At 39.6% G+C, this 27,185-nt stretch overlaps 3 protein-coding genes across 4 annotated transcripts; all 3 read left to right on the forward strand.

Annotated features, from left to right (window-relative positions):
• Window positions 1-433: 433 nt before the first annotated feature.
• On the forward strand, window positions 434-16,045 carry washc5 (WASH complex subunit 5). 2 transcript variants are annotated; one of them, XM_042425068.1, is made up of 29 exons: window positions 434-566; window positions 1,245-1,500; window positions 2,352-2,497; window positions 2,754-2,838; window positions 3,052-3,152; window positions 3,777-3,969; window positions 4,162-4,314; window positions 4,519-4,632; window positions 6,893-7,064; window positions 7,363-7,490; window positions 7,875-8,004; window positions 8,365-8,477; window positions 9,485-9,651; window positions 10,009-10,084; window positions 10,299-10,409; window positions 10,882-11,022; window positions 11,664-11,744; window positions 11,840-11,941; window positions 12,325-12,504; window positions 12,623-12,747; window positions 12,950-13,112; window positions 13,262-13,364; window positions 13,448-13,527; window positions 13,690-13,793; window positions 14,173-14,302; window positions 14,519-14,615; window positions 15,121-15,274; window positions 15,453-15,540; window positions 15,766-16,045. In XM_042425068.1, the coding sequence occupies exons 2-29, from the start codon at window positions 1,315-1,317 to the stop codon at window positions 15,820-15,822; spliced, it is 3,480 nt and encodes a 1,159-aa protein (XP_042281002.1). In that variant the 5' UTR covers window positions 434-566; window positions 1,245-1,314; the 3' UTR covers window positions 15,823-16,045. The 2 variants fall into 2 exon arrangements, with proteins under 2 accessions (XP_042281002.1, XP_042281003.1); XM_042425069.1 differs by having other exon boundaries at window positions 1,310-1,500.
• Window positions 16,046-16,923: 878 nt separating this feature from the next.
• Window positions 16,924-20,885, forward strand: nsmce2 (NSE2 (MMS21) homolog, SMC5-SMC6 complex SUMO ligase). The gene is made up of 6 exons (XM_042424142.1): window positions 16,924-17,262; window positions 17,800-17,912; window positions 18,227-18,380; window positions 19,484-19,575; window positions 19,809-19,915; window positions 20,470-20,885. The coding sequence occupies exons 1-6, from the start codon at window positions 17,148-17,150 to the stop codon at window positions 20,579-20,581; spliced, it is 693 nt and encodes a 230-aa protein (XP_042280076.1). The 5' UTR covers window positions 16,924-17,147; the 3' UTR covers window positions 20,582-20,885.
• Window positions 20,886-23,973: 3,088 nt separating this feature from the next.
• Window positions 23,974-26,307, forward strand: lratd2b (LRAT domain containing 2b). The gene is made up of 2 exons (XM_042424126.1): window positions 23,974-24,168; window positions 24,478-26,307. Exon 2 carries the CDS (start codon window positions 24,671-24,673, stop codon window positions 25,493-25,495), a length of 825 nt encoding a protein of 274 aa, XP_042280060.1. The 5' UTR covers window positions 23,974-24,168; window positions 24,478-24,670; the 3' UTR covers window positions 25,496-26,307.
• Window positions 26,308-27,185: the final 878 nt, after the last annotated feature.

Genomic DNA, 27,185 nt, shown 5'->3' on the forward strand with positions numbered 1-27,185 from the left:
CCTGTTGAGCCAGAAATCTGTTCTCACAGACCCGGCAGTGTAGTGGAGCAGCAGTGAGATGGAGAAACTGAGGCTATAGTGGATCTTTGTCGCCATCTAATGAAACATGTACACACAACTGATTTTCCTGAGTTGGGCGCAGTGGAAGATACAGTAGTTAAAACCAACACAGCTGAGCCCCTTTCTTATTTCCCGTCGAGTAGATTTTAGTAATTATTTAAGCTGATAAATCTGTATGATTTACATGGAAAACATGATACTGTTTCAGATTTATATATTTGTATAGGTATGATCCCTTGAAAAAGGCTATTAGAAACAATGCTTTCTAAAACATAGCAAAAATTACTTTTAATCGATATCTTCAATAAGCACGGACCAGACTACACTTGTTCCCGTCCGTCTCCGGCGCGCTGAATGATCAGAATCAAACACACCCAGCTGCAGAGTCATGTGGTTGGTCATGAGGAAGTAAACAGGGAAGGAAAAATCCAGAGGCAATCCTTTCTCTCTGTACAGGACTTTGAAAATGAGAAACTATTTAAATTAAGCCATCAAGACGTAAAAAAGTGAGTTTACTATGACATGTTCGCATCTTTACATGTAATGTCTGCAGCATCAAGGCTAATCAGAGTAACTAGCTATCAGGCTACGTGCTAACGTTAGCTTTCTAATGATGCAAGGAGCTAATGCATGAATATAATATCAACACTACTCTAATTCTTCCATTTAGAAACCAAACAGCATGTTTATTGGTAGCTAATTACTGTTTTCTATGTTCCTTGAGGTGTCTTTAAGAAAGTTGGATATTAGGAAACCTGTGGGTGTTTAAATGTTATGAACACATGACATTTTATGACTGACGTTAACATCACGTTAGTGTTGCATTAAAGCATCATTATATACAGTATTATATTATATGATAGTATTATTATATACAGTATTATATTGTATAACGTTATTGTCAGAAAACCTTAATTCTCATGCATATTACTCGACCAATACATTCGTTGAGTGAAAGTGATACCAATGTAAACTGTCTTCATAGGGAAGTGCTTGTCTCTCTCAGTTCAGGCACCACAGTAACATACAGTAGCAGGCAGTCAGTTTCTCGCTCAAGGACACTTCAGCAGGGCGGATGCTCGCCGTAACAATGATGAAACTCGTCTGTCTGGTTTAAAACAAAAACTTTCTTTTCTTTTAGACTACCTGTTGTTCTCAAACATCCTTTTCTTCTCTTACAACAGGAGTGTCTGAGCATTGTGTGCACTTTATCCTCCTCCTCCTCCTCCTCCTACTCCTCTTCCTCCAGCCACAATGGTGGACTTTCTGGCGGAGAACAACTTGTGTGGCCAGGCCATCCTCAGGATAGTTTCCAGAGGAAATGCCATCATTGCCGAGCTCCTGCGCCTCTCTGACTTCATCCCTGCAGTTTTCAGGCTCAAGGACAAGAGTGACCAGCAGAAATATGGAGACATTATCTGTGACTTTAGCTACTTTAAGGTATGAATTAGGTCATGACAGGAGTTACAAAACATTTGTAGGCCTAAAACAGTTTGGTTGTCGTTTAATGCTCATAGTAGCCAACCAACATCATCTATAAAGTTTGATTGTTTAAGCTTCCAAACTACTTCACATCTCTTCTCAGCCACATTTAAATGTACAGCACACGATCCAGTGACTACTTAACCTTAGATATCCTTATGTACCCAGTAATCTTGGCAGAATTGGCTTCAGGTACTATACACCTTTTAAATGAACTGCAAACTGCCCTTGAACTAGATTCTTTTATTCCCCTTTGACATTTTAAACCTTCATTATCTGATGTTTCTTATGACTCTTGTAAATGCTTTTATTAATTCTTGTTGATTGTGGCTTTCTGGCTGTAGTTATGTTGTTCTGTATGCTGATTATGTGCTTGTCTGTGTATGCATGTTATTTGTTCTCAAGTCTCTCAGTGGGACTACTGGATTAAAGAAAATAAGAAAATAAAGCTAAGAGGACAACCTACTTTTATTCCAAGTTTGTGATCTGATCAAAATACAGTAAGAGACATATTTGATTGGAGGTACTTAATAGTAACTAAATACTAAATAGAGGTGGGATTTCTTCCAACTCCAATTTCTTTCAAGTTGGAATAACTACTACATCACCGCATATCCAATAGAGGCTGTGTAGGGCTGCTGTAAACGCAATTGTAGCTCTGTGTATGATTTATGAAAATAATTGCTCTCTAAAGGGAACACATTTGTACTGCTTCTCCCCATATTTGTACTGTTGGTAGCTTTGTGTACAGTACAAAACAAGACTATCAATTTCACCTGCATTGTTACAAAATGCTGCTTCCTCTCCAGGGCCCAGAATATTATGAGGGGAAGCTGGAAGCCAAACCTGAACTTCAGGACCTCGATGAAGAGTTTAGAGAGAACAACATTGAAATTCTGTCGAGGTTCTATCTGGCTTTTGAGAGTGTCCACAAATATATAGTGGATCTTAACAGGTAAGACAGGGCCGGGTTATGTAGGGGTGTGGTTTAGTTTGCTTGCAGTTCATATTACAAAATCATAATGTGAGTTTGTCCGATTCAAATAAAGTAATTTATCATTGATTGATTGAATGTATTATGGAAAGGCCCAAACATAGTTCCTGACCCGTGTTTGATGCCCCTTCCTCTGTCTTTTTCCCCCTTTTTAAACCACAAAACCTGGTAAAGACAATATCAAAAGATGTTCTGATATTATTTCTCCTGTCTCCAGATATTTGGATGACCTACATGAGGGTGTTTATATTCAGCAGACCCTTGAGACTGTGCTTCTAAATGAGGATGGGAAACAGCTCCTAGTAAGTAATAAAAATGCAAATCAGTTTTAATTTTGTAAAAATTACAGGGACAAGCTAACGTTATTCTTCCAGATATCTGTTTGTGATGAGTTCACATCAAAATTAATTGTCTGTGTCGCTCATTTGCAGATTGATTTTCATGCCTAGCCCTTAAAATTACACATTAAAGCGACAACACAGAATTTGATTGTGTATGTTTTCTTTTCCACCCAGTGCGAGGCTCTCTACCTTTATGGAGTCATGTTGCTGGTTATTGACCAAAAAATTGAAGGAGAGGTCAGAGAAAGGATGCTTGTTTCCTATTATAGATACAGGTGCGCTTGTGACTCAAACACCCACACAAGCAAATACGACATTATCTCACTGACTCACACACTCAATGCTTTCTACTCACTCTTTAGCCAGGGAGATCGCTCACAGCAGAGTTGAGTCATTTTACTTGACTCATACATGTATCGGCTTAAAATTTTAGACAGAGTAAACATTTTAGTTGTTGTACCTGATCTCTTTTTTTTCTCTCTCTTTCTGCCTGTCAGTTGCAAACTTCCTTTCTTCATGTTAATATGCATCAAAGAAGAAAGTTAATTAGTACAGATGTGGATGCACTTAAATTTTTCTTATTGTTTGAGTTTACATCAAAACATAAGTTTAAATATAAATTTATTGCTAGCATATTCACAAATGTACATCTTATTAGTTCCTGATGTTAGGTGTACAGAAAAACACATACAGAAGCAGGATGAATTGACTGAATCATTCACTATATCAAATTATTATACCAATGTCAATACCAAGAAACATCATACAGCCTCAGTCTCTAAATTGTCTCCCATAATTTCCCATAACTCTTAACACATTAATTTTTCTGTGCACTAATGCATCCACTTAAATACATACCATCTTTTGAAACATGCTGTATTGTTTCACATCTTCTTCAGTGCCGCACGTTCATCAGCCGACTCCAACCTGGACGACATCTGCAAACTGCTGCGTAGCACCGGCTACTCCAGCCAGCCTGGAGCTAAACGGCCACCCAACTACCCAGAGAGCTACTTCCAGAGGGTTCCCATCAGTAACACTTTTATTAGCATGGTCATTGGGAGGCTGCGCTCAGACGACATATACAACCAAGTGAGAAACATTTTACTGCCCCCTGTTTAATGTATGAGCTGTAACAGATCGGACTGCTGAATATGCTCAACTATTGCATTTTTGCCTTCATTAGACAGTTCAAAGTTGAACAAGGCAGAAAAGAGAGTGTGGATGGATTGTAGCAAATGTCCCAGTCGGGACCTAAAACAAAACTTCTCCTCCTTCTATCAGGTGTCTGCTTACCCTCTACCAGAGCATCGGAGCACAGCGCTGGCTAACCAGGCAGCCATGCTGTATGTCTGCCTTTACTTCAGCCCCTCCATACTGCACACCCAGCAGGCCAAGATGAGAGAGATAGTGGACAAGTACTTCCCTGACAATTGGGTGAGACACTTGATGGGTTTGTTCACTGGTTAGACTATGCACCATGTGTTAGGCTTGATCTGTACGGATAATGTCATGCTAGTAGATTTCATGATAATATTATTTTCACTGAGTTTATCTAGTCTGTCTCATTTCCTCTCAGTTTTTCATTGGTGTCATTTATTTTTTGTTGTACCAAAGTGTTTTTATGTTGTCTAACTGCAGGTTATTAGTATCTACATGGGGATCACGGTGAACCTGGTGGAGGCCTGGGACCCATATAAAGCTGCCAAGACTGCTCTTAACTACACCCTGGACTCTGCCAACATCAAAGAGCAGGTATTAAGAAAACTGGATTGGCTGTCGAGTTACAAAATCAACTGGTTTAAGTCATCACTACTTCCACTCAACTCATTTCTTGTCCCTTCCACCATACCATCTCACATTCCAGTGGTGACGTCCTTCAAATACCTGGGTGTGAATATCTTCTCCTCCTTGTACTCAGTTACAATTAAAAACTTCCAGGGCATCTTAAGTAGAGTGGAGGCTGACATGAAAAAATTCTCTCAGTAGTCTCCCTAGCACATATTTCCATTATAAAAATGGATATTTTACGAAGGATAAACTTTTTTTATTTCTATATGTTACCCCTTTCTTCCCCCCAAGGGTTACTGGGATAAGATCCACAGTCTCATCTCAAAATACATTTGGAGGAGCAAGTGTCCTCGCCTCAAACTGTCAACTCTGCAACGTGGCAGACAGGAAGGAGGACTAGCTGTCCCCAATTTCAAGATATATTTTTGGTCATATGTGTTGCGCCCATTATCATTCTGGTAAGACCCCAATACATCTGTTTCATGGCGGGCTATAGAGGAAAATCTGGCCTCTCTTCATCGTTTACAAGACTTGATATACTCTAATCTGTCTCTTAAATGCTCCAAATGTATAAAAGGAAAGACATTATGGGGCCCCATAATCTTTTATCAACTTGGCACACTGTAGAGAAAGCTACTCATTCTCAGTTAATGTGGCACACCCACAGTCCCATTTTCCACAATTTGCTCTTCTTAACGGAGGAGTCCCTTTTTCATTTCCCCAATGGAGCAATAAAGGTATCTATATTCTGTCTGACATCTGTAATGAGGAGGGTCTCAGAATGTTTAATGACTTGCGAATATCATTTGATTTACCTGGCCTTCATTTTTCCTGTACCTGCAACTCAGATCTTCCATGTGTGCTTATGGTGTACCCTTGGGACATTTGTTATACACTCATGAGTGTCATGTCATGCGGGTGTTCAGACAAGTGGTTTAGTCTCTAAGTTCTATACCTTTTTACTGAACTCCTCTTGTGGGTCTCTCGCTGTTCATCAGGTGTGGGGAAAAAGGTCTTGACCATTATGGTGATGTGGTCTATTGGTTTACTGTCTAAGACAATTTGGACTGCACATCTAAAAACCCTAATCACAAACGTATTTAATTCAATTTTTTACCTCACTCCTAGAAAATGTCACCTGATGAAACTCATAACCTTTCCAATCTGTCATCTATGTACTCTTGGCTTCATGGGCTCATTTATGAATATGTACTGGGAGTACCCTGGAGTGGCTTCATTCTGGAAAGTAGAATCTGCTCTATCAGATTTACTGGGTTTGCATATACCTTGCTGTCCAAGTTGTTGATTTTGAATGATACCTTATGACCAGATTTGTCAGCCTCCAAATCTCAGATTTTATTTGCTGGTCTTACAGCAGCAAAAAAATGCTAGTTCTAAGATGGACTCCTTCTCATTCACTCACCCATACACAATGGCTAGTGTCTTTTCTGAACATACTACACATGGAACAATCTATAGCGAGAATACATGGGGCTAGAGTAAGCACTGTCCATGCGTGGGCCTTTGCAGCAGCAGATGTTTAACAGCTGCTGGCTTGAATATGTACAAGTATGGCATTATGATGTATGTAAGTGCACTTTGCTGTATTGTTGTAAATCTATGAATCTATGTACTAAGTAATATAGAACTATTGTGGGATGGGAGGGGAGGGTACTGGTCACCACATAGGTGGGAGGGAGGGACCTTTTTTGGTCCCAGTGGGGGTAGTTATACTCTGATACTTTGTGTTGATTATTGCAATGACTATTAGTCTACTTTTTTGGATTGGCTTCGATGTCACACAGTCTTCAGATTCTTCATTTTACAGTCTGTTAGTGTGGCACTCTATTGTATGCAGATACTGATAACTGTGTTCACAGAATTAGTGAGTCATTCTCTGTAACTGTGCAGAATCTAAATTGAACCAAAAGCAAATTAATGACATCAGTGACTTTTGAAAGACATTGTTTAACTTTTCTCCAAAAGTTTTGTTAGATAAAAAGATAGTGAATGATTTGAACTACTGGTACTAATAAAAAAAAAAACCTGCACTCACATCAGTAATGCACAGAGGAAGCAAATGATTGATCCTTGTTTAGTGACTGGACTGTGGACATTACTATATGTCTTAAAGACAAGTGGGAGTAAATGAATGAATAATTAATCGTCTGAGGAAAGATCAGTTATATATCTCCCAACATCATCAGCATAACTGTGTGTTTAGGCCACTCGTTATGCAGCCAGCATGGAGAGCCTGAGGCCTCATGTGCAACAGCTGCTGAAGGAAGGTTTCCTGAGGGAAGAGATCATCCTGGACAACATTCCCAAACTGCTCAACTGTCTGAGGGACTGCAATGTCGCTATCCGCTGGCTGATGCTGCACTCTGCAGAGTCAGGTGAGAGTATTAGAGAGATTTTCCCTCAAAGGCTAGAGTGTAAATTAGTTAAGAGTAAATAATGTCACTGTTGTCATGTGCCACCTGAATTTTACATCTGCCAATTTCTAGCTGGTTTGAGCTGCTTCGGTAGAGATGTCTTCATCTGGAAAAGTCCATACAGTACATTGCTCCAGTGCTCCAATTAAGCCCAGATTTTCAAATCTGTGGCTTTGCCTTTAAACAGGATTATATTAATGAAAATACTTTATATTGTTGATTTGCAGTTTACTTAAATTAATCATCTTCTGTCTCATAGCTTATGACCCAAACAACAAGCGACTGCGTCAGATCAAAGACCAAGTGCTCAACGACTCCAAGTACAACCCCAAGATCCTCTTCCAGCTCCTGCTAGACACTGCTCAGTTTGAGTTCACACTCAAAGAGGTGAGAGTCTCTCTTTAGTACTGGAAAATGCTAATGGCGACAGGGTAAAACATGGAAATAAGAGCAAATTGTCACTAATAGTATGGGAGCTTAATCAAAGGAGGATGAACTGGTGAGTGTTGAGGTGCTTTCAAACATGTCAAGCTTCTCGCTTCTTTAGACAGAGTGAAAGTGAAATTAAAGCCAGAATAATTCCACAGTGATGCAACCAACTGTGTTTCTTGTTAGGTGTGTCCTCTCTGTTGTTTATTAGCATACTGTGAGACAACATATGGCTAGCCAGTCTATCATTAGGAGAGGACACAAATTTAATGTTCTCATTACACATCTCATCTGACTAATCCTTCCTCATCGACTCCGCATCTGTGTTGTCCCCTCTTCCAGATGTTCAAGCAGATGCTGTCAGAGAAGCAGATCAAGTGGGAGAGCTTCAAGAAGGAGGGATCAGAGAGAATGACAGAGCTGGCCGAAGTCTTCTCAGGCGTCAAACCACTTACCAGAGTGGAGAAAAACGGTGAGTTACGCTGTTAGGATGGATAAGATGCAGGATTACACATGCAGGGAGGAAGTGGTACTGAAGCAGCCACAGCTGTGTGCCGTGCATGGATTATTTCAGTCTTGGAGCACAAATACATAAATGAGTTTAAGCTTGAAGCTTCTGAGAAAAAAATGTTGAGGCAGAGAAACATCATGGAAAAAAATCATGAAAGACACACATGCAAGGAGAGGTGGATTAAATTTACATCAGTCATGCTTATTTCTGCCCATTGAAACTCTAGCTCCTCTCGACCCATTTTTCTTAACCACCACTTGTGAGACACTTTGATAACATTCTTTCTCTACTTGTACTGCATACCTGTATTAACCTTCACAGAGAACTTACAAGCCTGGTTTAGAGAAATCTCAAAGCAGATCGAATCTTTGAACTATGAGGACTCTACAGCTGCTGGAAGGAAGACAGTCCAGCTCATACAGGCTCTTGTTGAGGTGAGTGAGATAATGATAATTCATCCTGTCTTTAAATCACTTTAAATAGTGCTTTTCAACAAGTCCAGTTGCCCTCGATTCAACCCTCCTTAGACTGGGAATTTTCACAGATGTATATTGCTTTAGATTCATGCATATAGCTAATAAGGGAATCCAAGAGCAATTCATGCAAACAGTAGCAAAACAGAAAACATAATTAACTGCTATGAAATGCATATTAATATGGTCACATCAGAATACATAATAGAAATGTTTTGTGGCTTGCAATGCCCTCATTTTTATACCTCCGCGCTGGCAATAGCTGTGGCTGAAGGCATTATGTTTTGGGGTTGTCCGTCTGTGCATCTGTCCGTGAGTCTGTCCGTGTGTCCATCCTATTCTCATGAACGCAATATCTCAGGAATGCCCTGAGGGAATTTCTTCAAATTTGGCACAAAGGTCCACTTAGACTCAAGGATGAACTAATAAGAGTTTGGTGGTAAAAGGTCAAGGTCACTGTGACCTCACAAAACACGTTTTTGGCCATAACTCAAGAGTTCATACACTAATTGTGACTAAATTTCCCACAAATGTCTAATAAGATAAATTTAAGTGATGACATTTTATATCCAAATAGTACCTAAGTGAAGACAGCATGTTTCTCATTGCAAATTATTCACTGGAATCATACATGTCAATATAGTGAGAACTTCTATTTCGCCAGAAAATACACTTGATACCTTTTTATTAAATTCCTTGAAAGTCTTCACTACAAATATTATGAGTCTGGACAGACATGGAGGTAAACTGCAACTTGACTGGTTGGCGGAGGCAATAGAAATAGAAATGTGATTTTGTGCCTAGAATCCTCAGATACAGACATGAGATTGTAACACTGAGACAGAAAGTGTGTATATTCTGTAACAGAACAGAATACACACACTTTCTCATTCGAGTGAATGGGAAAGTGTGTCCAAACTTTTGACTGGTACTGTATATCTATAAAATGTTTTTCCCTTGGTCTTCAGGTCCAGGAGTTCCACCAGTTGGAGTCTAACCTGCAGGTCTGTCAGTTCTTGGCTGACACCAGAAAGTTCCTGCACCAAATGATCCGCACCATCAATATCAAGGAAGAAGTCCTCATTACTATGCAGATAGTCGGGGACTTGTCATACGCATGGCAGATAATTGACAGGTACTTAATTCTGGCTATACAGAGTGATTCATTTGTGCGGTGTCGTATAAATATCAGATATTAACATAACCATGAAGAAACCAAAGATTAATCTTTGATATTATGACCACAATGCAATATTAATAATTGATTGCCTGGTGTGTTTTTCTACTTTGATTGTAATTCACATTATTTTTCTCATTAGCATGCAGGTTGTAGCAAAAGACAGCAACACAGGTCACAAGAAGACCACAGTGCAGCAGTTGTTTTGTCTTTTATTTAACTCAGTAGTGCTTTTGTTTTGTCTGTAGAGCATATTTTTCTCACCAGTTTTTTCTCGAGTGTAATGTTTTTTCATGCTTATGTTTTATTCTGCAGCTTCACATCAATTATGCAGGAGAGCATCAGAGTCAACCCGTCCATGGTCACAAAACTGAGAGCTACATTTCTGAAGGTGAAGAATATTTGTGCCCAACACACACACACACACACACACACATGCATGCATGCATACATAACTTAGCCTTAGTGTAGAGGATTCTTACCTGTGATGTTAAAGGAATTCTGTTTTAACTTGCTTTTGTGTGTGTATGTGTGTGTGTGTGTGTGTGTGTGTGTGTGTGTGTGTGTGTGTGTGTGTGTGTGTGTGTGTGTTTGTGTGTGACCAGTTGGCATCTGCATTGGATCTTCCGCTGCTGCGTATCAACCAGGCCAACAGCGCTGACCTGCTGAGTGTTTCACAGTTCTATTCAGGAGAATTGGTGGCTTATGTCAGAAAGGTACATTGCAGCATATTAAATTCATGTTTAAACCTGAGATCTTACAAAAGTAGCTTTTGTTTTTAGTTGCGAGATAACATAACTTTTTATGTGACCTCATAACTGTAACAAATGAGCTCTGCATGCTGTAAATTATTGTTTGGCAGCTGTACACTAACAACTACGGTCATGATTCATCTTTCTAAAACCTCCTAATTCCAAAATGTACCCAAAAAGACCTGCTTAGCAGATGTGTACTTTAAGATGCTGTTGCCTTCTGGTGTCATCAGCCACATGCCATGTCCCTTAATACTAGAGGATTTGCTCCTACTAGCTGTAGACAAGATTGTTCATCTACAGTATCGTGTACCATCTGCTTTTGAAGACTAATCTCGACTCTTATTTCTTTATTATCTTTCTATATTCTTTCTTTATTTATAACTCAAACATAGATTGATGTTGATGATCAGTTTGTTTTATTTCATGTTTCCAGGTTCTGCAGATCATCCCAGAGAGCATGTTCACCTCTCTGGCTAAGATCGTCAAGCTTCAGATCCATGACATTATGGAGGTGCCCACACGGCTGGACAAGGACAAGCTAAAGGACTACTCCCAACTCGGGGCTCGCTATGAAGTAAAGCAGCTGTTCTGTTTGAAATTGTCACAATTTAGTATGTGCATGTATCCATGAGTCTTGTTCAGAATGTCATTGAAGTTTTAAAAAAACATTTGATCTTATACAAAATCAAAAGCAGACTTATCAGAAGAGAGGCCCGAAGTTGTTCTGTTTCGATGTGGACTAATTTATTTGAGTCGGAGGCAATCATACAAGCTGTCATATCGGAACATTTTTCAATCTCACCCACAGCTTTTGATGTGAAATAGAAATTAGAAAAGAAAGTTTGATATGGAAACAAATTTTGCCAGCAGAGCCTTATTTGAATTGCACTCATTTGAATTTGTATGGCAGATAATGAATTGTTGAAGTTCAAATTTAATATTGTCGGGCATATCTGTAATATTAGTCAAATGCCTTGAAATTAAATGCGACCGTTATAGAGTTAAGCTTTTGAGTAGAAATTCAATTTAGATTGTGCTCTCTCAGATATACAGCCTCGGATTTAAAAACAGAACAGCAAACATTTAATCCAGCAGCATGAAAGAGCACACTGTCAATGTAATAAATGCAATGCAATAAACTTGTTCAAATTTAAATTCACTGGATTGTATCTGTCACTGTGTGCCCAAACATCTTTCTGCTTCACGTGATTATAGGTGGCTAAACTCACCCATGACATCTCCATTTTCACTGAGGGCATCCTGATGATGAAGACCACTTTAGTTGGAATCATTAAGGTAGGTGGTGTGATGAAGGGGTTTGGACTTGGGAGAGGGATATATTGCTGGTATCGTAGTGGATTTTAGTTTACTAACACACTCTGACGTTTTAGGTGGATCCTAAGCAACTTCTGGAAGATGGCATCAGGAAGGAGCTGGTGAAGAGGGTGGCTTATGCTCTGCACAAAGGATTGATCTTCAACCCCAAAGCTAAGGTCAGACATCAGATCTGCTATGTGTCTTACAGATAAATCAAACAGTAGGTTACTGCACTTGTTCATCTGTTTTTGATAGCTGCTTGTATTGACAATCATATTTTATAGTTCATTATCAATCTAGAGTGAATTTTGGGAATTATTTCATGTGTGAGAAGAGACAAATTATTCTATTAATAATAGAACTGGACATCTTTCTCCAGGACAAACAACCAAAACAATTTACAATCAAGTGGTTTTGTCCAGAATAGCTGCCTCACTATAATGTATATAAAAACTGAACTGAGTTCCATGTATTCCATGCTGCAAGATGCAGGGCTAACACAACTGTGAAATACTAAAAGAAGAAATTAAACAAGAATATATATCTTCCACTCTCTCAGCCCAGCGAGCTGATGCCAAAGTTAAAAGACATGGCGGCCACCATGGATGGGTTCTACAGGTCATTTGAGTACATCCAGGACTATGTCAGCATTTACGGCCTTAAAATCTGGCAGGAGGAGGTGTCCCGCATCATCAACTACAATGTAGAACAGGAGTGCAACAGCTTCCTCAGGACCAAGGTCTGGCTCAGCGCAGTATTGTGCCCTTTTACAGTTTTCAATCACTTCTGTGAATAGTGCACTGACATCAGTTCAACGCTCTGGTTGTTGAGTTGATTATTTCCTTGCTTCCAATCAGATCCAGGACTGGCAGAGTGTGCACCAGTCCACCCACATCCCCATCCCCAAGTTTCCCTCTGTGGATGAGTCTGCCACCTTCATCGGTCGTCTCTGCAGAGAAATCCTTCGAATCACTGATCCCAAGTACGTCTCCTTTCATTTAACAGTGAAATTGGAAAAGAGGAGTGATTACAATCCTATGACAGAAAATCCTATAAAAAAATTTTTCTCCTAAAACTACCTCAGCTTGAAAATGAAGATGAAGATAAAAGCTTTGGTCATATTTGTAGGCGCCAAATCTTGCAATATTTATAAGCTGTCTGAAAAATATTGGTCCTTTCTACAGGGTAACATGCTACATTGACCAAATGAACACCTGGTATGACCTAAAGAGCCACCAGGAGGTGACCAACAACAGGCTGTTCTCTGAGATCCAAAACACCCTGGGTACATTTGGTCTCAACGGACTGGACCGTCTGCTGTGCTTCATGATTGTTAAGGAACTGCAGGTAACTGGCCTACACAAAAGGTCTCACTGAAATAAAGAATTGTGACAAATTGCTGTTTCCATTACTGTGAGGGCTTTTATGCCATCTTCAGTGTACATACTACAGTAAGTTTATCTTAATATGTTTAACAACGTGTTTCTCCCAATCAGAACTTCCTGACGATGCTTCAGAAGACCATCCTGAGGGACAGGGCTGTGGTGGATGTCTTTAAAGCCATGCTGGGTGCTGTCAACCCAGTTCAGGGCATTGTGTGTGGGTACTCATTTAGGAAAAACTTATAACACACCATGATCTTTTTACTCCTTGAGAAAAATCTATTTTTCTTTCTGCAACAGCTAATGCCAGCAAAGTGTATGCCACTGCTGTCGCCAAAACCCAGAAGATCTGGGGCGCATACTTGGAAGCCATAATGAAGGTACTGGTCTGTTATTGTGTCATGATTGCAAATAAAAAAATAAAATGAATGAACTTAAATTCAAATATTTATGGGATGTACTTACTACTCGTCATTGGTGGCAACCTTCCAATAAAGACAAGATGACATGAAAATAATGTTGACTGCATATGTTTGTTGTAGGTTGGTCAGATGCAGATTCTCAGACAACAGATCGCTAATGAGCTGAACTACTCCTGCAAGTTTGACTCCAAACACCTGGCTGCTGCCCTGGAAAACCTCAACAAGTCAGTCTAGTGTCACCACAGAGTGCATACCTTTTCACAAACATCTCTATAATTGTGGTACAATACAATAAGTATTGTAAGTGCTGAGAGGAAGGAATTTTTTCTTTTCAGTATCATAAAAACATACTAACTGCTGCGTGAGGCTGTGAAATGTTGCTTGTGTTTTGCCTTTAGAGTCATTCCTCTGGCATTCTCATTTCTTTTGATCAGTATATCAATGATTTTATAATAACTTTTCTGTTTGGTTTTTGATAAAATTATAAGACTTTCTAAAATTGGATTTTTCAAATTTGCTTTCATGCACAAGTTGATAAACGTTTATAGATCTAATTTTAGCTTTAACTCTAATTTAGTCCATTTTTAATTGTGATCCTGCTAGGTCTCTGCTGGCAGACATTGAGGCCCACTACCACGACCCATCTCTGCCCTACCCTAAAGAGGACAACACTCTTCTGTATGAGATTGCTGCCTACCTGGAGGCTGCCGGCATTCACAACCCGCTCAACAAGGTTAGGAAATTTTCGGTCTTCCAGCATAACGATTTAGCCTTGTTCTAATCTCACATTTCACCTGGAATCAATATTAGTCTTTTGATTTTCAGAAACCACCACAGACTGAAGCTTTTTTACTCTGCATCTATCACCTGCAGTCTTCTGTCTGTTTTCTATTTTGTTTGGTATATATTTCAGGATATTCAGATCTTTTTTTTTGTTTATGCCTCACAGATCTACATCACCACAAAGCGCCTCCCTTACTTTCCCATCATCAACTTCCTGTTTATTATTGCTCAGCTGCCTAAACTTCAGTACAGCAAAAACCAAGGTATTTTTTTTCTTTCATCTCTTTACTTTATTACACATACTGTAGTTGTTATTGCACTGTTGTTGGTCCTACAAATGTGAGTGCAACAGGTTAGTATTTCCGAGAAGCTTAATTCTTTTTGTTCTGTTTATCCATCACAGTATCAGAGGTTTTAGATACAAAATTGAAAGAAATCTAGAAGCTTGATGTTTGTAGATGTGAGGGTAGGTCTCACTTTGAGCTAGGACCTTGGTGTCCACGTGGTATACTGCTCATTATCGACTTCTGTATCTTATTTAAATTGGATTGGCTACTTACCAAACTCAGTCAGCACACATAGAGCATTATTCTGGGAAATGTAGCAAGTCACCATTTTCAGAGGGAAGGTTGAAGGAACATGAGCACACCAGATTTTTAGTATAAAAGTTATAAATTATGTAGTCGATTTTTCCATCAGTATGCCAGACTTACTAGTATGCATGGCTGCATCCACGTGTAAATGATCACGTCTGATGTGTTTTCTTAGGAATGACCTGCAGGAAAGCCACAGACCCAGTTGACTGGCCTCCGTTAGTGCTCGGCATGCTCACCCTGCTTAAGCAGTTCCACTCCAGATACACGCAACAGTTCTTGGCTCTCATTGGTCAGTTCATCCGCTCGATCATGGAGCAGTGCACAAGGTAACCAAACAGACATTAGACTTAGGAATCATTGCTGAAATTACATATAAAACACTTACTTTTCTGTAGTTTAAGTTAATGTCTACAATATTTTAAAAAATTTTTTATACTGTTATGAAATGATTCCAGTTAAGGCTTTATGAATTCACATTTGAATTTCCATTTGACCTCATTATAGTCAGAAGATCCCTGACATGCCCTCTGATGTGGTGGGAGCTCTGATGTTCCTGGAAGACTATGTGAAGTACACGAAACTGTCACGCAAGGTAGGACAATGCCCACCATAGCACTGGATGAGTAAAGAGCAACTGTAGTGCAGTAAATATGTGCTAAATGACAACAATTTTATAGTGACAGGGCTGGTAGCAAGCTGGATGTTTAATTTCTGATTATTCTACCTAAATATATTATGTCATACTGTATGTATAGACCTGCATCTTGCAGTGTCATGTAATGTGTGTATTTCTCTTTATTTTCTCTGTAATCTACAGGTGGCTGAAGCCCATGTGCCCAGTTTCATTTTTGATGAGTTCAGAACTATACTGTGAAGATCTGGGAGAAGCATTTCATCAGAAAATGATGCTTTTGTTGCCTTTTTAATTGTTTACTTACGCATTTCATTGTTTAGGCTATTAATGTCTTAATGCACTAATAATAGATTGTACATAGATATAAAACTAAAATTGCCTATGACTTGACTTGCCAACTTTGTGTATTATCACTTTTCGCCATTTTCAAAAGTAATTCATAAATAAACACAAATGTTCAAATTAATAATTGTAATTGTATTTAATAATTGAAAATTGTTTCTACAAAGATTATACTTTGCCTAATTTTCCAAGCTTTAGAAATAAAACTAGCCCATACTTTGCCACTTGGTCCAACTTCTCATTTTCATCAAACCAAAATAATTCAGGATTTTTGTGCTGCATTCTTGCATATAAAGTAGACTACAACAAATCTAAGTGTGATTATCATCTCCCAGGTCACAGACCAAACACACTCTTACCTTCCTCACTTACCTACTTCTGTTGCCAGGGATAGGATACCTCTTCTCAGGTGGACATAGCATAGGGTTTCACACCAAAAGGTTTCTGTTTTATCTATTTGAGTGTCCTTAGCGTGGAAAAGTTTGGGAACTCCTCACCAAACTACATTTCAGCTGGTGCAATCACCGGAGGCAGTACATGCTCATAATTTGGATATATTAGTGTTTGTCAAAACATTAAAATCATTCAAAATAAATGAGGGCCCTATCTTATATCAAGATGCTCATTCCATACGGCCTTACAAGACACACACAAGAATTATTCCATGTACACAGATGCAAGACCAAATATACAAATTATAAAAATACGTTTATAGAATATTATGGATTTACTGGATGGATGGATTTATTATGGGATATTACATTCAGAAAGGAACATGAGCTGACTTTCTAATTCTTGCATGACGGGATAGTGCAAAAAGCAGTAACCTACATTATTTGTACTAAACTAATATAAGACACCCTCAAAGCTCATGAACATGCAGTCAGACCACGCGCTGAGATGGTCATGGAGCTGCGGGAAGCGTGCGTGCACTGCTACGTCATTGACGTCCTGCAAAGCCACGCCCATCCGGGTCAAATACAAAACTTTTTAGTGAGTCCTCTTTCATCAGGCGGGTGATTTGCGTGTTTCCCTGTAATGTAGCGTTAAACTACTTTCTGACTGTTATCTTAATAGTATCATTACTGAAACACAGTGACACAGACACACATCATACAGCTGCTCTTCATTTAGCTACATAACGTTAAACGAAGCCAGCTAAGCTAAGAGCGGTTAGTTAGCTTAGTTAGCTTAACTAGTTAGCTGAACTAACGTCAAATAAAATGTCTCTGAGCGCCGTACTCGGAATATTATCAAGCCTGAAGTCGTGCCAGGCAGACATCGGGACGGGGATGGACATAGTGACAGATGTGGCGATTGATCTGGCGGAAGCTCAGGGTAAAAAAAAACCAAACCCTCTCAGTGTGTTTGTCACCTCCACTTGCTTTGCTCCTTCTGTTTTTTCAGTCTGTTTTATTTGTTGAGGTACTTCAGTATTTCCACTTAATGCTACTTTATACTAAACTACATTTAAGGGGAAATATTGTGCCTTTTACTCCATATTTATCTGACATCTATAGTTACCAGTTACTTCTAAGATTTGACTTTTACATACTAAACATGATCAGTTATGACATGATGCATTGAAAAATAAACTACCCAACTGTATATTCAATAGTTCAAATTAGCTGAACCAGCTGCAACATTAATACTGCTTAACGTTACCTCTTAATGCATCAATATGATCAATAACATAGTAGTATAACACTTGTAAGGGACATTCTGCGTATCAAGTACTTTTGTATAGCATTTGTTGCAAATACGTCTGTACAATTCAATGATTTTGAATGCATTGAATTGTCTAAATATTTTTACCAACACTTTGTATTATCAACACAAGTCTTCCTGAGGTAACTGGCAGCTTTTCTGTCACAGATGGAGAAGGACACCCTGGCATTAAAGACATGGAGGCCATGATTCTCGAGTGTGCCCAGCTGGACAGGGAGATTAACTACTTTGTTGATGTTGTGCAACAAGTCACATCAGAGGTGAGTGAGAGCAACCTGGCATAGTCTAAACACGTGAGTGGAAAACATGTTTACCCTCTACCACTACTAAATGAAGTAGCCATCCTTGAGATGCTGGTGGAAGGGCTTCACTTAATGAAAACAGCATAAAGATGACTTCGGAAGGTCATTCAGTGCTCACAGTGGCTGTTGCTGTGCTGTATACACCCAGGTTTTCTGTAATGGCAAGTCTAAATGTCAAGGTGTGAAGTTTTTAACATCAGGGGAAACAATGAAGTTGATTCTAATAGTAAAGGTCAAGGAAATAGCCTTACCTACTTTCTAACTTCCTGTAGGTTACTACACAGCAGCCAGAGGCCATGTTCAGCCTGTCTGACAAAGTGAAGGAGCAGTTTAATGAGAGAATAGCCAGACTCTCTGACACCGAGCTGCAGAATCACCAGAAAGTAGTGGCCTTCAAGGACAGCATCAGGAACTCTCTCAACCAAGGTAAGACCTGTGGAGGAAAATGGTCTGAATTTTATGCACTGCTACACTCAGTGAAATGTATTCAGGACTAATAATAGACTTCAGTAATAGCTTGCAGGAGGGACGTTTAGCCAAGGAGAGGGAGAGAAATTATTGGATGTATCCCTTTTTCAGGATAATTAGCTTCATTTTAAACACACAACTCCTTTTGTTTATTATTGAATTATTATGTTTACCTGTCACCCTGTAGCTGTTATTTTCTGCTTTTTAATTGTTGTCCTCATTACACCCAGATTAAAGAGGTGGGCACACACTGACAATGCCATGCTTTTTAGGTTCTCGGCGTGAAAATAATGGGTTTTTTTTGTCTCATTCCCAAAAGTCAGATCAAATTATTCAGTAAAAATGTGAAAGAACATATTTGAGGTGTGAACTTTGTAATCTAGGGTGATCATACAGTATGAGATCATTTCACATGCAGTAATGTAATGTATTCTCTTTATGTATCAGACATTATTATCACTTCATGTTCCCATTGAGATGTACTTTTTGAAGCTTGCATCCTCCTCTCATAAAGGCTGAGATGAAAATTCAAAACCTTATTTGCTGTATTGTTATATCGTCATCTTGAGAGTTTTAGAGGTAGTACATGGAGTTTTTTTTTTTTTTTAATACCCTGAGCACAGTATGACCTTTGAGTTATTCGATAGTTGTAGCTGCACTGGGACAGCAACAATAGATTTTGTGAACTTTATACTTGAGCTAAAAATGGGAAGATTGCTATATGTGTTGGTGGGTGCGCTGGATTCCTGTGCACCTGTGTGAGTGGGTGAGATTTGTATGTGCACATGTAGGTAAGTGTACATCTGCTGGTGTAATTTCTTAAGCCTATTTATTTGTAGTTAACATTAATGGTTTAAGCATTTGATAACATCTGTTGATAAGCTCTGAATCTATTAGTAGCCAATGTGGGACATGTTGCTGTTTTCCATCGTTAAGACTTCATCCAAGCCCATGTCCTTGCCTGCTGGATATTTTCTTGTCAGTGGTCCAGTTCATCTTTTATTAATGTGTTTGGACATTTGGCAGTAAGTTGTATGTATGTATGTATGTTGTGTTTTCAGCCAACCAGGAGTCAGCAGAGAACATGGAGGAGCTTGATGAGGACATTGCTGTTACACAGAGCCAAGTCAACTTCACCTGCCCACTCACGCAGGTACACTACTCCAGCCTGGAGATGTTTTATTTTACTTTAGAGCAATGCATGGTGTCACAGATTTGTATTTCACCCCTTGTTCTTATTTTATACCGCTTTCCTCTTTTATAACTGACAATAATATTTTTTTTCTCAGTAAAACATAGAGAACCACCTTGATTTGCTCTATTAGCAGCTATACCGTGGTCTCTGTGTTTGATTTTGTAACACACTGCTATGCATCTGTATTCAAGGTGGAAATGGTAAACCCGGTGAAGAATAAGAAGTGCAACCACCACTACGATGAAGAAGCCATACGGGGCGTGATCAAAGCAAGACACAGCCAGAGAAAGAAATGCCGGTAAGACACTCTCCCTTGGAGAACTGTTAGAGAGTTGAGTCAGGTTTTACAGCAGTAAACAGGATGATGTGGGAACCAGCCGTTTGCCTTAATTCACATTTTCTTTATTATACTGCTTTGATGTTGGAATCAAATTAAATGTGGCTGGTCCTTGAGGAGGACAGATGAAATCCCAGCGCCGGTCTATGTTTTCGTCAAAGAAACCTGCCTGTCGTCGTCTTGAGTCCTGACTGTGGTGATGGCACACAAATTACATGCACAATTATAGCGGCAATAACCAAGAGTTTCCATATTGTGATTAGGTATAGGACTGATTAGATTTTCTCATACTGTAGCAGTTGTTCATTCAAGTCTTCAATGGTATCAATGCTTTTGTAGAGCAGTTAGGAAAAACATGTACTCCTTGGAAACACATATAAGGATGAGAACATAGGAAAATTTGACATCTGGTAACTAGCTTCAGTTCCCATCAGAGTTGGGTTTGTGTGAAATGGTGGCATGTGTTTGTGTTTGGATGCCCTGTAAAGGTGACCCTCTCTTTCTCTGTCCTCTAGCTGTCCTGTAGTGGGCTGCGGAAACACAGACATCAGCGAGTCAGACCTGATTCCTGACCAGATTCTGAGGAGAAGGATCCAGAGCCAAAAGAGGCAGAGCAACCGGACGTAGTACTCAATATTTTAATTTGAGTAATTTATCATAAAGCTCATGCCTTGGTTATTGTTATTTGCATAATAACAAAGGAACATTTTGTTGACAGTATTTTCAGCTAATTGTTTTCATCATCAGTACACTGAAGTTGCTGACCTATATTTGCTGGTTTTTATGGATAATTTTTTTTTTTTTTCATTTTCTAAGCTCTGCTGTCCAGTTGAATTTTAATTTCAAACTTGTTTGCATTTCAGCTACAGCATTTTGGATACTCAAGTCATGTTGAATGTAAATAAAGGCTGCAGATATTTGCATAAAATAATCAAACTTGTGTATGTGATTAGGAGGATGTGTGAAAATATTTAAAATGTTTTTCTGTCTACATGATGCAGTAAGTTGACAGAGCCACAAGAGGGCAGACAATTTCAGCTCCAGGTATGCTGTAGGATTATCAGAATAGTAGTGACCCCCACTGGTGATAATAAAGCCAGGGAGAGCTGATGTTAGTCTTTCTAGTCTTTTAGTCAAAGTATGTGTTTGTGTACTTTTCATACATTTGTATCTGACAGATGAATCTTGCAGATGATAAGTTTTTATATGATTTATGATGCTCTTTTTCAATATAAGACAGTTTCTCTTTAAAAAAAAAAAAACAGTTTCGTGAATGAGATATAAACAAACCATCCTTTCACATCTGAGGGAATGCACTTATCTGATTAAATTCCTCTCTTATTGCCTGCTCTCACTCACTAGTAAGGGTCTTTGCACCAAAGAGAAACAAACAAAGACTGTGTTGAGATGAAACTAGGTGAACCTAATCTTTTAATAACTTTGCATCTGGCATTTTTAAAACATCTCTAATTGCTCTTTCCTCCAAAAAGTGCGTCATACAGCACTAAAAGCATTTCGCCAATCAAGATATTAACCAGCAACAAATGTAATGTTGACTCATTCATTTCTCCATTGCTTCAGTTTGAATTACCACTGTCTGAATCTAATCTTGTTTACTGCACAACATGTTATGTCACAGGTAATTTCACAACAGTTCGGTTTGTGGGAAAGGCACGCACTAATGTAAGTCAGCATTGCATTCGCAGAGCCATTAAGCTGTTTCTTTGGAGGAATGCAGAGCTGTAAATATCCTCGGAAATTCAATCACAACATCGTACGGACACGCAGAGCTGAAAAAACCCCCACAATCAATTCCCCATAGCTTTCCTCTGGTTATGTTTGATCTGGAATTCACATTCATCTGTTCAAAAGCTCCAAGATGTAGGTATAATGGCTGCCTGAGACGCTGTAAGCCTCAATATCTGGCTTTTCCAAGGAGGATTTTACCTTGGCTGGGAGCAAACATAGTCTCACTTCCTGGCACAGAAGTCCTGGCAGGGCAGTGCCAGAGCTGGATGGAGAGGGAGGAGATCATGGATACATTACAAATTCAGGTGGTTTGGTCCAGGTGTCATGCTTTTCTTTCACTGCCTTTTAGGGATAAATCCAAACAGCTTGACAGTCCCCATCACAGAGCGCTGTTTCCAAAGTTGACACACTTCTACAGAGTTGTCAAGGAAACTATTCTCTCTGAGGTTCCCCACATGACCTCCCTCTCTATCAATTTTCTTAAGACCAGAAAAGTGCCAAAATCAAAACCTGTACTTGGATGATCGTGATTGCATACTGTTGCTTATTGTTAATGTTATTAGTGATGCCTGTGCTTTTCCTACTATGACAAGTCAAAATGTCTGCTGTGAAAAATACCTACTGTAAAGTTGAATTTAGGCAAGAGTGCATTTCAAAGATATTTACCACCACTGTTTTGATGTCCCAGCTGGCATTACTCATGTGTAGATCTTTAGCTCAAGATGTTTGGAGGCAAAATGTAAAAAAAAAAATACTGTTTGAAGTAGATGTTTTTCTTGCTGGGAAAACACAGAATGAACCATCTAATTTTGTAAAGTCAGTTTGGATTTGACCTAAAATTCAATGGAAAACTGAATAAAATAAACGCCCTCAGTCCTACAGCACATTTGATTTGATCAAAAACATTTTGTTGTGGTATTTCCTGTTCGAAAGAATGAAGAAAACAAATGTTAATAGCATTTACTCTCGATTAGTAGTATTTTTCAGGTCTTTATAACTAATCCTTAAGTTACATCATGGGTTCATGTACACACAACGTCCATTGCTGAAGAGATTTCATTTTATAATCTGATTTCACTGTTAAACATCTTTCCGTCATACTGTAGCACACAACTTGTTGAATATTAAAGCTTGAGTGGGGGAGTTTTACATATAAATGAACATCTGTTACATTCAAGTCCTTGCCAAACAAATTCATGATTTGCCAGAGCTGAAGGGGGGAACAACCGTGGATGTATAATAAAAACTGTATACAGCGTTGGAGGTGGGGCCATGTTCATTCCTATGAAAGTTGCTCAGTGGTGCATAAAGCCAAAAAAGCCACTTCCCGCTGTAAAGAAATAACCCAGATGAATGCATAATGCATACACCAGAGACTTCCGCTGGCTGAGCCAGCTAACTTCCAGTTTAGCCCTCTGCTAACTAAAATGGGGATAAAATGATTCAATGGCTTTTCTAGACTTTCCAAATGTTATCCGTCCAAATGGATCAAATTCTGGTAGTGAAACGAGTCATTTTGTGGGGGTTGTGACGCTCAAAAAATGTATCCACCATTTTACAGCCACAACAGTAGTGATGGAGTAGGCCACAGCAGCTAGGAGGCATAAGCACGCATTGACTGTGTTTGTGTAATTACTCTGCCAGAGGACGGAGACAAAAGTTCTGCACTGTAGATTTAAAATATTGAAATAATTGTCAGGTAAACTGACTGACTGAACTGTTACCTGCCCTGTAGCAAAAAAAGTCAGGTTGTTGCACATATTTCTTTGGTGAAACTTATCTGGTGTTGATTACATATGACATGAGAAAGTGTTGCACACAGCCTAGATAGATGTGTTTCTCCACATCCTCAACCATTCCTTTCTTGGCTTCTTTTCCTACAGGATGAGTCTGCTAGTCTTAGTTAAAGAAAATTGTGATATTTTTAATAATTTCCTTGTGAACAGTTTAATGGGATTACAACTCTTTTTCACTGCTGTCATTAAGTAAAAGATTAGGTATAATTCAAGTATACTGTAAACCTTTGTTAATTACACCCCAAACTCATGCATTTATTTATGTATTCTTCTTCTTCTTCTCACTATTATTATTATTACAGTAATAGTAACAGCTCGAATTGTTTAGGATCATTTGCTCCCTTTGAAAAATCGCTGTATTGATCAAAAATGGACTGTAGTGGAATTATTAATCTCACCTCAATCTCGCTTGGAAGATTGAATATATAAATGAGATGAAAAACGCGTACTGTCGCTTTAAAAGGCAACACCTCCCCGCCGTCACTAGATCCTGGCTGAGTTTCGCTGCAACAAACACTGTGGTTCATACAACAGACAGTCTTAACAGCAGAGCAAACCACACGACCGCCTACAATACAGGAAGGAGTGCAGCTGCCAGCACAGAACCAAATCCTGTTTATTTTACCGATGTGACAACAGAGACAGCTGCTGTCAGGAGCTGAACTACAGGTGAGTCCTTCTGCTGCCCAGTGACTTTACTGTGGACTGACCTGAAGAAAATAGTATTTCTAGAGTACATCTGAGAGAGGCTTAACATGACAGCAGAAGTGTGGATGACATCTTACAGCACTGAGGTGGTGTAAAAAGTAGAAATATCAGTGGTTACATGGCAGAGTTTCGTAGGAAACTATGAGGTCTCCCAACAGGTGTGTCAGGTCACACCTGTTGGGAATGTAGACTACGCCTGCTAGTTTGACTTGCAGATACGCTTCTTTTGACCTCACTGTTTAAGCTAAAGTCTTGTTTATTTCTGTACAGGTCGGCGCAGTTGGTGGATGTATAGGCCTATAGCTGGACATGGATTATTGGTGCCCGTCTTCACCGCTTTGGATTTAGTTGAGACACAGCACAACCTGCGCCTCCATCCGTCTGCTCCAAGTGAGGGCGCCAAGAACAGGTGGATCCTGTTTCTGTGTTCAGCTTAATAACCCTACACCCACCTTACACCTTTATGGGGAACCAGGTGGAGAAACTAACGCATTTAAATTACGCAGAGGTGCCAACGTCGGACCCAAATGGGTTCGACCCGGACGACGACGGACCGCGCATAGGCGTCTCTTACATTTTCTCCAACGACGACGACGACGAGCAGGACGACAATTTGGACCACTTTTCATCGGAGAACCGCCGGGTGAACCACGAAGAGAAGCCCTTCGACCCCCAGGACGAGCTGGAGTGCTCGATTTACTACCGAGAGGAGTGCGTCTATGAGAGGAGCACCGGAGCCGCGACGCACTCTGCGGAAAGTCTCCTGAACAAGTGCAGACCGGGAGACCTGCTGGAGTTTGTGGCCACTGGACAGTATCCACACTGGGCTGTTTACGTCGGGGACTTCCAGGTGGTTCATTTGCATCGGGCAGAGATTAAAAACAACTTTCTCACCGATGTCAGCCAGGGCAAAAAAGGCAGGATAGTGAACGGCCTCTACAGGTACCGTGCGCTCCCGCCGGACGTGATTGTGCGCAACGCCCTGGACAACGTCGGGTTGAGAGACAGAGCGCTGTTCTGGAGAAACTCGGAGTGTTTTGCCGCCTGGTGCCGCTTTGGCAAACGGGAATTCAAAATAGGAGTGGAGATCAGGATTGGGAAGCAGCCGTACAGGTTAAAATTACTCTTTTCAGAAAAGAAGAATCATGTCCTGGAGTTTCAGAGCCTGGAGGACGTGATCATGGAAAAGAGGAGAAATGATCAGATTGGCAAAGATGCTGTTCTGCAAGAGCTGGCCAACCACCTGAACACAACTAATGAAATCAAAGAGGATCATTTTGTCAAGTAATAGTGGATGCTGTGGTCATCTGGTCAGAATTTGAGCCATTGAATTCAGGAGATGCTCAGTGGCTCATGCACAGTTTTCCTGCTGAAAAACCGAGCATGTGTGGTGGTGAGGGAGCATTTATGCCCCCAGTCAACCAGTGAAGAGCTTTGTCTGTGTGCTTGGGTTCATGTGCCACCCTGCAAACAAAAATCTTGAGAGGGGGCTTAAAATTAATCAGAAATCTGCTATTTCTTCAAACTGAGAGGAAAATCCCATGTAAGTTGGCTGACATCTGGGGTGACACTTGACTTTCACTCTCAAGTGCATCAGCAAAGCAGATCACAAGGGTCAAAACAAAATTCCCTCAAGTAAATTTACACTGAAATCAAGTGAAAATGGAACACCCTGCCCCCCTCTTCTCAGAAAAATGAAATTATATGCACTCAACCCAAGATTAAGTGACTTGTTATGATGGATACATTTACATCAAAGCTGCACCCGCAGTCTAATCATTTGGGGATGAAGTCAGAATTTAATTGCCCATAATTATCTTTCTAATCCAATGAATCTTTGCACAGAGGAGCAAAACCTCTCCAATGTACTTCCACCTGACGAGAGCGCTGAAAGCACTTGCTCCTGTACAACTCAGGTGTTGGAGACCAATACAGAGCGGAAGAGACTGCTTTTATTATTGTGTGTCAAAGTTGAGGATACCTGTCTGTTGCTTTATATCAAATCATCACAGCTTTACCCACTCTTTGACTACTTTATGGACACTGCTCACAGCTATGACTGTGCAATTTTATTGATTCATCAGTTAAAACAGTTTATTTTTTTGAAAAAAACAAAAGATGTTTGTATGAAGGAATATGGAAATAAATATATATTTGTCCAGTAAAGTTTTTTTTTTTCTTTTTACTGAAGGACTTTTAAATGATTTAAATGATTTATGGGAATGTTGGTACAATGCATCTCAGGGAAAAGTAGGAGAGTTTATTCTGTAGTCCAACCTGCTTCCTAAACACCAGCATAGTTTTGAAAGCAGCTACACCACCACCACCATCACAAATACTAACTCTCACCCAGGGGGAACCACCTGGGGCTCTACCTGTTCAACTAATAAGATCCCTGCTTTTTGTTTATTGCTATGTGGTGAACAGCCTTGGCTGCCACATAGTTAAAGTTGCTAATGCTGCCAGTTTTGATCAAAATATTTGCCTCAGAGCAGCAGCTCCCTGAATCGACCTAAACACCAGCTTTGTTAACTTGTGTCAAGTTGTATTCCAACTGCGCTGGACATTTTGCTTTGTTTACACCTCTGCCGACTGAAGATAAGTCATTTCTGAAAGTTTTGCCGCAGGCTTAAAATGTTCTTCACCCATATTTGGCGTTACTTCCTTCCCCTGGAATGACAGCATTCATTAAATTTTGGGCAAAGGTGCAGTTTTGTTTGTGTATACCCACAAATAGGCATTTTTTTACCCAGCCAAATCACATCTCCCTTTAGTTTCTTTAAAGATACAGAATTAAAATGGAAATTATGTGTAAAATAAAATTGCTGTTTAAATAACTTGATAAGAATAGAAATGTGATGGGGAAAATAGGCCCTCACATTATAAGCGGAAACTGAGATGTGTGATATTTTAAGTGCAGATATTTCAGTAATGTCAATTGATAAATGCTTGTGAAACACTTTACAATGTGTGCACAT

This window comes from Thunnus maccoyii, chromosome 10 (genome assembly GCF_910596095.1).
Source record: "Thunnus maccoyii chromosome 10, fThuMac1.1, whole genome shotgun sequence".
Taxonomy (NCBI): Eukaryota; Metazoa; Chordata; class Actinopteri; order Scombriformes; family Scombridae; genus Thunnus; species Thunnus maccoyii.

Bases quoted from the DNA above. Each gene is read 5' to 3' on its own strand.
- washc5 (XM_042425068.1), top strand. From the start codon at position 1,315: ATGGTGGACTTTCTGGCGGAGAACAACTTGTGTGGCCAGGCCATCCTC. The intron at 4,315-4,518 runs GTGAGACACTTG...GTCTAACTGCAG, and splicing joins AGTACTTCCCTGACAATTGG to GTTATTAGTATCTACATGGG. The intron at 12,748-12,949 runs GTACGTCTCCTT...TCCTTTCTACAG, and splicing joins CTTCGAATCACTGATCCCAA to GGTAACATGCTACATTGACC.
- nsmce2 (XM_042424142.1), top strand. From the start codon at position 17,148: ATGTCTCTGAGCGCCGTACTCGGAATATTATCAAGCCTGAAGTCGTGC. The intron at 18,381-19,483 runs GTAAGACCTGTG...TTGTGTTTTCAG, and splicing joins CAGGAACTCTCTCAACCAAG to CCAACCAGGAGTCAGCAGAG. The intron at 19,916-20,469 runs GTAAGACACTCT...TCTGTCCTCTAG, and splicing joins AGCCAGAGAAAGAAATGCCG to CTGTCCTGTAGTGGGCTGCG.
- lratd2b (XM_042424126.1), top strand. From the start codon at position 24,671: ATGGGGAACCAGGTGGAGAAACTAACGCATTTAAATTACGCAGAGGTG.